The 14,186-nt window shown below is 41.8% G+C and overlaps 1 protein-coding gene across 2 annotated transcripts in view; it reads right to left on the bottom strand.

The window, feature by feature from the left end:
- LOC134542714 (PI-PLC X domain-containing protein 2) overlaps positions 1-14,186 on the bottom strand; it is a 110,988-nt gene that overhangs the window by 11,195 nt on the left and 85,607 nt on the right. Inside the window, exons 6-7 of one of the 2 annotated variants that reach the window (XM_063387188.1) lie at positions 12,681-12,868; positions 10,761-11,224 (exon numbers count right to left, since the gene is read on the bottom strand). In XM_063387188.1, the coding sequence (XP_063243258.1) occupies positions 11,209-11,224; positions 12,681-12,868 (204 nt within the window). In that variant the 3' untranslated portion in view covers positions 10,761-11,208. Of the gene's footprint in view, positions 1-10,760; positions 11,225-12,680; positions 12,869-14,186 lie in introns of those variants that run through there. The other variant, XM_063387187.1, reaches the window with a different exon arrangement.

Here is a 14,186-nt window from a genome sequence, read left to right as displayed (position 1 = left end):
ATATATAATGAGATTTATTTTGTATTTAATGGTGTGAGTGGATGTGTATTTATTTATGAACAAATGTTTTTGTTGTCAGATAGTTTGTTTTCTTATAATAAATCGCGGAGGTATGCAGTAGAAATATCGATTTTTCTTCTTTCAGTTAACGATCTACGACCACCCTCACCCTCCCTGCACAGAGACAGATCTTCCCGAGTGCCTAGTTCTACCGAAGCTACTGTTCCCCACTTTTGGTAGCAGTGTTAAGGTGTTAGATTTTCTTTCCTGCTTCTAGTACCCACTCAGATGGACTGGCCATAGGCCTACGCCTCATTCTTGGTAGGAGGCTTGGGTGAGTCTTTTGGTGTAGGGTGTGTCGTGTTTTGAGTGAGTTATGACCATGTTTGTTCCTTAGGCCGAGTCAGAGTATATATGCAGACAGCTGATTGCTTTATTATTATGTTGATTATTGTTTATTTACGAAGGTTGTAGCTTAATTGTTTTGTTTTTTTGCCACTGTGTGTTACATTTGTTTTTTCAGCTAATGATTTTAGGTTCATGTTCATGTTGAAATATGATGGGTGAAATGTTGTAACAGCAATATTTTCTTTTTGGGAAGTGCAAGCAGCCAATCTACCTACCATGTTATTTTTTTTTAAAACTTATATAATCAATTTAGGTAGGTACCATACTTAAATTAAGTTAATTTTAAAATTTTATTTTAACTGACAGTTAAGAGTTTATTATTTACTTGTTTAAGGTTATCATTGCTTTTTAATGGGCATGTATGTACTGTATATTCATGTAACTTGTTTAAAATAATAATTTCTTTGATCACTACACTATAATGACTGGTCATGTCCCACTACTACACAGTCAGACTTTGTGAGGACAATAAAACAGGGATATGGGATTTCGAGACAAGCAGTAGATTGGATGGGAAACCTTTGGCAAATTTACAAGATAAATTACATTTTCTAGATTTAAGTTCCAATTTTGAAAATCCAGATACCATGGAAGCAGGACATTTTTTTTTATCCCAGGTTTTTCTGGGGCAAAGCATGTGAGAGTTTTTAAAATAGTTTAGGAGGGCAGCCAAAGTTAATGGGTGGAGTTACCAGAAATGTTTTTCTTATTTACCAAAATTCACTAAGGATGCTGCTTGACATTGGCATTATAGTTACAAGAAAAGAACTGGGAAACCTGAACACTTTTGAGGAGTTAGCTACAGCTCTGAAAGCAGCATTTATCCAGTTGGATAGGTGGAAGACCTGGATCCTAGACTACAGTCAAGTGTACAGTGTGTGGAGGAACCTTTTGAATATTTTGTTTATGATGTATTGCATCTGTGTAATCGGCTCGACACTAAAATGTCCCAAGCCAATAAAGTGAGATATTTGCTGAGAGGACTAAGACCCGAAATTGTACAAAAGGTTATGCTGTTCCCAAACGATACAGTTGATCAGTTGTTAGGGAATTTATGGAACATTGAAACCAGCTTATACTAAGCACAGATACATGACAGGTTGCAGGAAGGAAACAACAATACAGAACACATACATATTCGAAATGTCAGGGAAACAGACACAATTAATTCAAAAATTGAGAAAAGTTTAATAGAGTTTGGCCGACAGTTAAATCAGTTGTGTGGAGAAATGGAACCACTGTGTGTTCACAACTCAGCCAGGAATAAAAACAGATTTCAAAGTGAAACAAAAACATAAATTAGCAAAATATTTTGTCGCAGCCTGGCAGAAGCCTGTATCACAACTGCACTTTTTCTCAGCCACGCCAGACAAGCACTTTGACAAAATCTAGGCTCCAAAGTACCACAGAGGGTACACCTATCAGTTTCAAGTGTAACAAGCCTGGCCATGTGCAAAGAGACTGTCGCTCCCAACTGAGTAATCAGAAACAGGGAAACAAGGCAGGACGAGTTTTTCTCGGGGTATTAGCTCGTCCTGGGAAAATAAAAAGTCCCTATTTAAGTGTGATGGAGTTTTAAGTCAAAAGACAAAGATTTTTGTGATAGAAATCCCTGTGTTTATTCACAGCGGTGCTGCAGTATTACTTGTGGAGAGTAGATTGATACCAGAGTGCTACTGGAAGCCAGCAGAACATAGAGTGTTTGTATTTGAAACACATGATCAGGTTATTCTTTAGATTAGGCCAATTTTGATATTCTCACCCGGCGGGACTCGTAGATACTCCAATAAGAAGCCTTATTTTAGGGTGTGATTTTCTCACAAAATTTGAAGCAGTTATTTCTCGTAGGGGAGACATATGTTTCATTAACTTTAAATAATCCTGACATGTGTATCCCAACTCAAGGTGCTGAAGTGAGGGAAGCCAGGTATCGTAAGAAAACAAAGACTAGAAAGCTTTACTGCACTCGAAGGTCAGTCTATCCATTTATATTCCTACCCTGGAATCGTCGTGTAGCCCTTCGAATTGTCGCATCATCAGAATCTCTGACTAAACACTAGAAGCTCTAAGAAAACTGTGTTCTAATTACACCACTTAATGCAGATGGGCTCTGGGAACATACCGAACCCTCGAGAGCCATAGAGAATTATCCAGGCTCAAAAGGAAGGCACTGGGGAAGGGGAAGAAACAGCTAATAGGATTAGGTGTGTAGCATTAATTGTCGCTCCCCACCCACAGGCAGGTGAGCAGGCTGCTTGGCCAGCATCTTTGCAAGAGTCTTCATAACATTGGCCCCTCCTGGAGCCTGTTTGTGCTGAACAAACAATACACATCTCTCCCAGCTTTTTACTCAATCAGTTTAAATGTACCACTTTCATTAGACCCCTCTTTTCTCTCTGGATGTGGTATACATCATAATTTAGTCATTTTAACAATTCATACGTGCCTGTTCAAGATGCTTGCAGTTTAGGGAATTTGCCTTTCTTTAGTTATAAGTTTTATAGACACACGAAATCGGCTTCCAAAATACTGTCAAGTTAGTCTTAGGTAGGACCGTGTTTCCATCCGATTCACCACTAATTGAAGGTTTTATCGGGCCTCATCGTGTATGAGTGTCATATGCTTTTCAAGATGACTGGCATAGTCGGTGGTGCTTATTGGCTCTTGGCAGGGACAGTGGTTCAACAGAATTCTGTAACTGTTTAACGTGCTAAATTTACTCGCATGTACTCCCATTTAGGGCAGGGTTCTACCAATACAAGCTCCCTAGAGCCATAGGGAAATAGATGTTTGAGAATAAGATACAATGAGAGGCAGAGGCAAGTCATCCCAGCATCCCCCTTAACCTTTTGGCTAGCCTGTGGCTGACACAGATCATCCCCATCCTAAGAGTATCACAAAGCATTTAACCAAGTCTGTTCCATCTGTGGGATCCCTCAGACAACCCAGTGAGTCTAGGTCCTAGATGTCCAGGTTAGTACCAGAGCCAGTTAGGGTGGGGACCCTTCAGACATGCTCTAGTCAATCAGAGCCTCCAACAGCATAAGAGAGTCCTCGCTGTGACCTGGGCCAGTAGAGACATCAGTGGGGATTCCCAGTATCAATAGGATCACCCCACACTACTGCCTAGACTTTTCAAATACAAGTAAGCTTAAAAGGTCTGATAAAACATAAGCTAGTGTGGGGCACTGGAGACAGCTCGTAAACTGGTCCTGTAGGGTCAATCCCTCAGATACTCCACTGGTTTTGGTGCCCTGGAGCTTACAACATTCTTTCGTGCCCAGTTGCCATGTCCTTTGCCACAGCAGAAGCTGCACCCATACTGGCCATTCCCATTTCACCATTGGTTCTTCACATCAAGCTGAGGCCTTTGGGACCGAAATGCCTGAGGACCCAGCAGTGCTGAGCCCTGAGGAGAAGTTGCTATACCATCTGCCATTGTTGCCTGCGAACAGGGGTACTTCCTGCCAACATCTGAGGTGTCGAGGGACGACTTCTGGACATGGCTCACTTCAGTAAGACCTCTTGGTACCACAGTGAGGTTAAGAGTTCCACTGGTGTGGAGAGGCTATGTATTCGCTTCCATGCGAGGACAGCCGAACTTAACATCACAGGATAGTAGGATTCTGTCCATTCGAGTCATGAATGACAGTCCTATATGTCATAAGGAATAATTGAATGATTTGATCGCAATCTTATTGGTAGTCAGCTACAAATGGCAAAGTGACCCTCTATAGCCCTGTTCAAACTTTCCACCAATTCATCATGTTTAGTATGTTAGGCTGTAATCCTGGTTTTCTTTATCCCCAGTAACCGAAACATTTCCTGGATTATAGTCCATTTAAATTTGTGGCCTTGGACTGAGTGCAGCTGGTACCCCGAATCGGTAAATGCGGTTGTTAACTAGTTTCTTGGTTAGGGAGAGCATAAGCCTCTGGCCACTTACTGAAATAATCATTTGCCACTAGGATGTACTGGTTATCATCTTCAGTCTTGGGAAATGGCCTAGCAATGTCAAAGCTACCATCTCAAACATGGTTCCAAAATTGAAAGACCTCATTTTTCCATGACTATAGTACTGTGGCCCTATTCTGGCTGAACAGATGTCACATTGTTTACACCATGCATCTAAATACTGACGGCTATAGTAGCGCTGATGAATATTGGCTAGTTTTAATTACTCCAATCTGGCTACCCGAGGTCCGATCAAGCATTAATTTTAGCACTTCGGGCACTAGGCTTGTCAGGGAGAGAAGATGCTGATAATCACATTCCTGTTTGGATTATCACATGCTCTCTTCAATAACCCATCCACTACCCTTAAGGAATATCATTTAGCCCAAAAATGTTTAACACCCCTTCAGTCATGGACTATCTAATGCCAAGATGGATATCCTGTACCCCAATCTAACCTGCCTATGATTAGCCTTAGGTCAAAGTCTTGTCGCTGTGCAACTTTTAGTCTGGTATAGTCCCATTTATCCTCGCTTTTAACGATAGTCATACATCAGATGTACTCAATCCCTTCATCCTTATCTGCTCTTCTGCAATGGTTACAGTCTACATTGCATGGCTGGTGAAAGATTGTCAGCATTGTCGTTAGTTTGGTCCTTCCTGTGTTCGATTTGGCAATCATACAACTGTATCTGCTTAATCAACCTAACAAGTTATATTTCTGGGGTCTTTATTTGCTACAACCATTTAAGTGTAGCATGATAAATGCAAACAAGGAATTTTATTCCTTGTAAATACTTATGGAAATTCTGCATGGATTTTTAACTACAGCTAGAAGTTATATTCTGGCGATGCAATAGTTATGTTTGGCCTAGATAAAGCTTTGCTAAAGTAACCAAAGACTTGTTCGCTTCCATCCTAAACCAACTAAATACAACACCACTTGCATCTGGTCACGAATATACTCTCCATGCTGATGTGGGTAGGCAAGTATGAGGCTAAAATACAGTGTCTCCTTAAGGTTCTAAGAGGCAGCACCCCACACAGAAGTCCACATAAAATTTATAAATTTACTCTGCCAGTTGATGTAGTGATCTGACAATAGCTACAAACCCAAGTGCACAGCTATCCGAGGCTAAGGATGACGTGTGAGTGTGTGTGGGATAGTGTAGCAGATGTGTGGTCTAAGGTACCATGTAGGACACAACTATCTTAGGATAAGACCAGTGGCGTCTCGTCAGGGCAAGCAAGGCAAGCAGTGCTTGCCCAGGCAGTTTCCAGACATTGTATTTCTTAAATAAATATTTTATTCAGAATAGTATTTTACTTTGGCTCGTGCAGTTAGGTGTATGTATTTTTTACACTATCTTCTTGGGACCCAATACTGTGCGCTGTGCGCTATAAAAAAAGAACTCGTTGACACAAAAACATGCTGTTTTAGAAGCGTTGCTAGGTTTAGAAGCGCTGGCAGGACCGCTTTCAGCAGGAAGGCTGCCGCAGTAGTTTCCTTTCGGGAGGGGGGGTGGCATGGTACAAAGGTTCAGGGAGGGGATTGGCTGGAAAAATACGCGGTAGAAGCTACGAAGGTAACGCTTTCTTGCCGAACTGGAGCGAACATGGCCGAAGCAGACTGTGGAATTTTTCCGCCGACTGCTTCGGCTATGTCCGCCACAGTTCGGCAGGGCAGGTGGCGATGTCGCGTTTCAGTCGGCGGTCGTCTCTCGGGGCGCGCGCATCTCTCCCGTGGGCTGTTGGCTGGCAGTGCGTGGGGGATTTGTGGGCGTACGATGATACTCCACTCCCACTTAGTATATAAGTAATGTAGAGTAGGTATTTTACTATCAGAATAATGTAAGTCAATCATTATTTTTCAAAAATAATGTATTTAAAAAAAATGTCAATTTTTCTACCTGTGGAATAGTCAATGTTCAGTTAAGAAAACTACTTAAATAGCACCATTTTGTACCTTGAAATCCATATTTTCCCGGCGGAGGGCCCCCAGACCCCCCCCCCCCCCCAACCTCATCATGTTTTGGTGTGAATGGAGTTATTGCTTCCCCTCATGTAAACCTCACGCCTCGCCACTGGATAAGACTGAAGTGTGTGTGTGTGAAAGGTTAAATATGTATTGTTGAAGGTGCTGTTCTGCAAATTTGAAATAATTGGCACAAAATTAATTTTTCATCTAAAACCCCTAATATAAACTTTGTTCGCCAATTGTTCATCCATATCAAATCTTTTCTATTAGAGTCCCACTACTTTTTCCCAGCTCCGAAACCGAGAGCCTGGTGCGATTTTGTCAGCCTAGTATTATACATCATTTTTCTTCCCGCCTCATAACAGGAATGTGTCAAGTAACAGTGCCCGACTTCGTGACTGAGAGTGATTTTCTCAGCATCCTCCCAGGGTAGCCCTCTTCCCAGAGCTCAGCTTAGGTTAGCAGCTCCAGTCATGCCTCATTTTTATGTTCCAGGGCTGTTGGGCACATATCGGTGCCACCCTAACACATTTCTCACGAGCTAGCAGATCTCCCTCTTCATCTTTTTCAGGAACTTCACCGAGAGCATTGACCAGGCTTTAACCTCGGCTCTCGGCGAGCCGAAATCAAGGACATCTTGCTGGACAGCGAAAGGTCCACCTTCGCCATCTCGTGGCGAAGATGCCAACTACTTTACTTTAGTTCAACGAGTTGCGAGACCTCTAGCGGCCGCCACCACACCTCTCTCTATTTTCCTTTTAGCCCAACAGAGAGCAAACCAGTTGGTCCCATAAGGGACAGTCTGACGTTAGTCCCTCTTGTGGGACTTTGTGAACTAACCCCGAGTCTGTTTCGCCTGTGCCTCAACACAGTGCACTGCTTTCGGAGTGCAAGTGATCTCGGATACCCCTTAAGTTAGGCTACCAATCATCTTTTTTATTTTTTTATTTGGGTCAGTGGAGCGAGCCCTATACCGCTACCTTCAGCCAATCAGAGGCCAGTTCCCCCAATTCCTAGGCCTCTGGGCCCCTAGCGCGAGTTTTAACTACACGCAGCCCAAAGGATTGATTGATTCGTCCTTCTGCCGTCACCGTGGTCGTTTCATTCCGGTGATTCTCACACACGACCCCTTGCGCAAAGCAATCTCGATGCGAATATCTTAAGGGATGTGATCCCAGGGAGAGTCCGGAAGTGATCCCTATATTATTTATTTCTAAATTGATATTCACGTAGTTCTGATTCCTAGGTAATCTTTCAGCATGACTAGCAGGTGGCTACCGCGAGCGCTAGTGCACTTCCAGAGGGAGAGCTTTACATCATTCCACCCCCAGAATGGTAAGTGGGAAATTCTACTCATTTTCACCTACAGTTTATTTTATACTTAACTTTTGCCCTGATTTCACGATCCCTGTTTCTTGTCACCTATATTTCTATTGTTTACCACTGGACCTCCTTTTTCGGTTCGTTCCAGTGAGGTCCAAGAGATGGTCCAAGAGTTCGGATTTTTCTCCGGCTCAAGTTCATCGCCAAATTCATCTAAATTTACATGCTTCCTTCTTGAATGGACATGAATTCCACGCGTCTCTCCAGCCGGTCAACCTTTGAGCCACCCCCTCTTCTTCTTGCTTCTAGTCAGCGCCAGTGAACATTCAACGATATCAGATATCGTTAAATCGGAAATAGTTACCTAAATTATACACAGTCCCACATTGGTTGGGCTAACAATTATTTAACCATAAACTTTCCTAGTTAAATTATTTATGTTAGTTTTTTTTTTGTAAAAAATTGATTATGACATGTCTTGTTTGCTTAAAGGAAAGTGTTAAATTTGTATTCCAGGTATAATTAATAATCTATTTGTAATCAATAAATTTTGACGGCCGGGGCCTCAGTAACTTTGCTCTGTGTAATGTAGTAATTCTTGAAACTGTCAAAAGAAAATAATGAAAACCATAATTGACAATAAAAAGGGTAAGCATTAGGCAGAACTCTTCGTTTTTTTTTCTTCAAATACTATCCAATTTTCTATTCTACTTCCTCTTGTGAGAAGTAAATTTCCTTTTTTAGTGCTTCTCCCTTGTGTAACCCTGAGTATACTGTAGTGTCATTCGCCCACTCAAAGCAGCTTCCAGGACTTATATAACCAAATTAATATAAAGCTCTCTTTAACTACACAAGGGTAGTAACAGTGGCATGTAGCTAAGACTGATGTGTGTATAGGACAGTATTGCAGGTGTGTTGTCTAAGGTGCCAACTAGTGCATGGCTTTACGAGGCTAAGACTTTTGTGTGTTTGTGTGTGGGGCAGCGTGGAGGTGTGTTATCTAGTGACAGGTAGTGCACGGCTATCCGAGGGTAAGGCTGATGTGTGTTGTGAGGGACAGTATTGCAGGTGTGTTGTCTAAGGTACCATGTAGTGCACATCTATCCGAGGCTAAGGCTAATATGTGAGTGGGAACAGCATGGTAGCTGTGTTGTCTAAGATCTAAGGAGCCATGTAGTGCATGCTATCCGAGGATGCTAAGGCTGATGTGTGTGTGGGACAGCGTGGCAGGTGTGTTTTCTAAGGTTCCATTAGTGCAAGGCTAACTGAGGATAAGTCTGATGTGTGTCTGTGTCTGTGTCTGTGTGACAGGAGTTGCATGGACTGAAACCCTTGGAGGCATGCCTAGAGGCAGCCAAGAGAAATCTTTTCAAGCCAGGGGTAAATGAATGTGTAGGTCCGTATAGTATTAAAATTCCCTTTTAAATAAACCTACTGATTAAAATTTATTCAAAAATTATTCATAACTAATTGTGCATTAAAAATTAGTTTAAAGTGGGAAAGCTATAAAAGAACATCAGACATAGAATATCACTGACACTGTACCAGAAGTTAGTAGTTTGTTTCCAACAGTATACATTTACATAATTAATTGTGTTAAAAAATAAATACATTATTTCCTCGAATTAGTTGTGTTATGCTAAGTCTATGGTTTATGTTGTTGCCAGGCACCCTTTCAGTAGTAACATCATAGATGTATGCACGTTGGTTTTGTATGATATGCTGTACAAAACATATACCTATCATGAATCACTCATGACTCCATCTTCCAATTATTATCTTTGAACAACAATGTATGTAATGCTCACAAACGAGAGCATAATATTACTGTGTTTGTGGATTATCATAGTATAAGGCCATGGCAACAAAATAAAAAAAAAATCCATTAGTCCGATAATTAAAACAGGCATTAAATGATGGTGAAAGTAATTCCCTGATAAGTCATATTTTAAACATTTTGTTGCTAAGGAACATTTTGTAGTATTTACTCTTGGTTATATTCTTGTTTAACAATTACAAAGAAATTATTGATCATTATCTATATTAACATATAACTGTTTGTAAATAGTGATTATAATCATGCTTCTGAAGACAGATGTTTGATCTTGGTAACTTCAAGTATCAGTTCTAATAACTATACCTAAATAAATGTGTTATAAAATATAAAAATTAATTTAGTTTAAACTATGTTAAAGATAAAAAAAGGGGGGTTGTCTGTAACGTCGGTTTACGGGCGATAATCGTACGTGATAATGTCATAAGAAAACATTGATGAAAAATTGTATACTTTTTAATTTTCAAATGTTATTTACAGTTTTTGCAAATTTAATTTAAATAATTTGTTTTTAATTATAATCACGATCAATTATTTAAAAAGCCTGCCTTAACCTGTTTGATATTATAGAAGTTTTCTCGCAAAGGTGGTTGGGCAGTGTGCCTCCTTTGGATTTAAAGAAATAAATTTGCGGTTTATCTTCCCGTCGCCTGCGCGCGTCCTTAGTACTGGCTGGTGACGGTACAAGGTCACTGGGACGCCGAACCAGTCAGCTGATGCTTCCGCGCGCCGAGGGATGTGGACCGGGGGGGGAAGGAAGGAGATAGGGTACGAACGCGTGTGGGCGCTGCGTGCGGCGCTCGCTAACCTCGGCGGAAAGCGAACTCTGCTTGCTCAAAGAGCAAAATGAATTTTAACTTACAAAGAAATTAAAAATAAAGAAGGGTTCGTGCCAGTTTTAGGACTTACAATAATACTGTATAACAAAAGTCTTAAGTCAAACAAAAAAAATAAAGCATGCTCATAAATCAAACCAAAGCAGACAGAAAGTAAATAACGCTAAATGCTACCAGTTGTAGCAAAGAGAAAACCATGCTAACTGCTACCATTTTGTAACGTACGCTGGGCTGCAGGTAATCACACAATAAATTAATACGTAAAAATTAAGGCCTTGGAAGCATCTGCCCAGAAAACAAAACAACAACAACCGTAATCACAGAGGTGCCCAGACGTCGTACAAAGGAATTTACTTATAACCTACTAGCAACTCTAGGAGGCTATGTGGATCGAGGATGAATAATAATGAAATAACAAGACTGGTGGTTTGATTTATATAACTGCCCTTTTACTAAAATAATTTACTTAGTTTTTTCTTTTCTTTTATCTTTAACTTTTAAGTACACATGCATTAAAATATAGATACTAATTACAAACAGAAGGGAGCCCCGGGGCGACAAAATACATATAAAAGTAAAACAACCATATATCTTAAACTTGACCCTGGTTTTAAGTGAGCTCGCAGGCTCAAAAGAAAATTACATTTTGTTTTTAATTTTCTTTTGAAATGAATTTAACTCAATCCTGTGTCCTGAAAACTGGCGGTTTCTGTAGATTAAAGTCTAGAAGAATTCGTTTTATGTAGAAACTTGTATGTCGACTGGAGAGGGAAGAAAACTTGTGACTGCATGGTAGCCAATCACGGACTGCTAATTTTGGCAGAGAAGTTCCATTCTCATTCTTGCAGGCTAATCTTGCACATTATTCTTGCACATTATTCTTGCACCCACCTGTAAACAAAGTCCCAAATTGCTTAGACTGGTTAACAGGCGGCTAAGGCTGGGAAAATCTACGTCCAGGGAAAGGCCAAAAAGAGGGGGGAGGTATGACGACCACTTACCCAAAGTAGCGGGGTTAAGTCACGTTAGCTGGCTCTAGGAGTAGAGTAGGCAACTCCTGGTGCGAAAGTTCGCGGAAGCCATGACGAGAAACGAAGAAATAATTTAGATTAAAAAAAACTATTACGAGCAGCCAAACAAATACAAATTAGAAAAATAAGGCATCTATACCTCGACGTTGGAGACTATATGATGTATTGTCGAGTCTTGGAAGTACAAGTGAGATGGGCTCTCGCGAATTGCGAGCGTGATCCGTACTGACCAGATGCTGCCCTCCGAATCTTCGAAAATGGCGTCGGGGCGCCTAATTAAAGCAGGTAACTGCCCCCATCCAAATAAGGGGGGGTGGGGGTGGTTATTGTCCAAAGGTGTCCGGAGATGCCCGAAGGGGCGAAGCAGACTGCAAAACGCTCGCCGCGCTTTCACGAGAGTCGCAGGCGAACTAAAATCGCAATTGCACTGCGACTCCTGCCAAGGTCGATTGTGACAAGCTGTCTCTTATGGGAGGGATGAGTAGTGCGCTCTGGCGGCCAAGATGAGAACCTGTCTGGAGGGTCACAGAAACGTCCGCTAGAGTGCTCTGGGCGCCATCGCAACCAGCGGACAGAGCAAGGTTAAGGATTTTTACCGCCGCTAGGCTTTGCTGAGGGCTCTGTTTGACAAGGGCGAATGTCTTTGGAGAGACCATGTACCCTGCGCGAGTTCACTGGAGGTCGATGCTCTGGGTTGGAATTCCCAGGAAGGCACAGGTGGGAGATGAGGGAAGGGGGGTCAGAACTTGCTAAGTCGCCTGGGAAAGGCGTCGTGTGGACCGTCCCGAGGCTTCGCCGAGGACTGTAATAAGCTCCTCGACGTGCTGGCAAACAGCTTACCTATGCTTTCTTCCGAGAAATGAAAGTTGCTAGCGGTGGGCTTGGAGTAGCGTTCGCTAGCACGAAAAGTCATACAGTTACAGGGAGAAAACGTGATGCAAACTGCGGCCGAGATGCTGCGATCACCAAATGTCAGCAAAAAGTATCTAATTGAGCCTGCGAACAAGCGCTGGTGCACTGGGTTGCACAAGATTACGTCGGAGTGTACAGCAATGCAAACAAAATTAAATAAAAAATGCAACTTTATTTTTTTTGGGTTTCCTTCTTTAAAAAATTAAAAATTAAACTTAAAATTCAATACTTGTGCCGAAAATTATGATAAACGACACCCCGGTTCTTGCATGTTCGGCTCAGGCGGAACGTGACAATGAGTCATGCTTTTTCGTGCGTGCAGCCGGCATTCATCGATTTATAAGACGTTATTACGTCAATAAAGAATGAATGCCGGATGCGCGAGGTAGCAGAGACAGGCTGACCTGACGTCGGGTGTGAGCACACACTGCGTCACCAGGCCACAGTTGGCGGGTCGGGCAGCCATCTTGTCCTCCAGGAAGGCCAGCATGGCGGGCACAGATGTGGTGTCTGGCCAGGGCGTAGGCCAGCTGCCGGCCGGCCAGAAGCTGGGGTCTCCCCGTGCCGCAGCGCTGCGGTACACCACTATCACCTGCAACACAGCGCCTGTCTAGCTCCACACAGCCGGCCGGCCAGAAGCTGGGGTCCCCCCGTGCTGCGGCGCTGCGATACACCACTATCACCTGCAACACAGCGCCAGTCTAGCTACACACAGCCAGCCGGCCAGAAGCTGGGGTCTACTTATAATCTGTTTCACTCGTGCGGAACACAAAATTATAATGTCTGCAGAGGTGATAGCCTGGAAAACCGGAAGGGGAGAGAGGAGTGCATGTTAACACGCGCGTGATAGTAGGTATAGACCGCTCAGGTTGTCTACCGGCTCGGCACTGAGTGTGGCGAAGTAAAAGGACGTGCATGATAAGACATGTTGTGTGCAGGCTGTGAGTGGCTGGCCTATGCTGAGGTCAACGGACAACATGGAGGCAGCGAGATGCTGAACTAAATTTGGTCTTCTGGTCTTAAAATGTCAATATCTCCATGGGCCGGAGGTTGATTGTGTGAAAATTTTTAATGCCAACTGGATGGAGTAGTATCGGCCAAATCGAAGGGCAATGCAGCCGAATTTTTTTTATGATAAGTGGAAAAATTTTAGGGAGTAAATTTTAGTAACATGAGGTGAAAATACTATCTGCCAGTTTACAGTTTACATAATATTTACTCTATAGAGATTAAACATAAAATATTAATAACAATTTAAAAATATTAATTTTTTGGGGTCTACTATAACACTAGGGTGTGCTTATAAGCAAACCATGCTCTGCTACCATCTGTTACTGCTCTTGTGTAGTTAAAGAGAGCTTTATTTTAATCTTGTTAGAAAAGCTCTGGAAGCTGCTTTGAGTGGGCGAATGACACTACACAACAGTATACTCAGTGGTACACAAGGATAAAAAAAATTAAAAAAGGGAACTTACTTATCACAAGAGGAAGTAGGAAATGGATCGTATTTGAAGAAATTTAAAAAAAAACGAAGAGGTTTGCTCAAAGCTTACCCTTGTTATTGTTAATTATAGTTTTCGTTATTTTCTTTTGACAGTTTCAAGAATTATAAAATTACACAGATCAAAGTTACTGGGCCTCGGCTGTCAAAATTTATCGATTACAAATAGATTATTAATTGTACCTGGAATACAAATTTAACATTTTCCTTTGACGAAACAAAACATGTCATAATCAAGTTTAAAAAAAAAAACATAAATAATTTAACTAACAAAGTTTATGGTTAAACAATTGTTAGCACAACCAGTGCAGGACTATATATAATTTAGGTAACTATTTTAGATTTAAGTAATTCTGATATTGTTGATTGTTTATTGGCGGTGACTAGAAGCGAGGATATGAGGTGGCGT

Source organism: Bacillus rossius (genome assembly GCF_032445375.1).
Source record: "Bacillus rossius redtenbacheri isolate Brsri chromosome 9 unlocalized genomic scaffold, Brsri_v3 Brsri_v3_scf9_1, whole genome shotgun sequence".
In the NCBI taxonomy this organism is placed as follows: domain Eukaryota; kingdom Metazoa; phylum Arthropoda; class Insecta; order Phasmatodea; family Bacillidae; genus Bacillus; species Bacillus rossius.
Note: the sequence above shows the minus strand (reverse complement) of the source record. Positions and strands in the feature narration are given on the sequence as shown.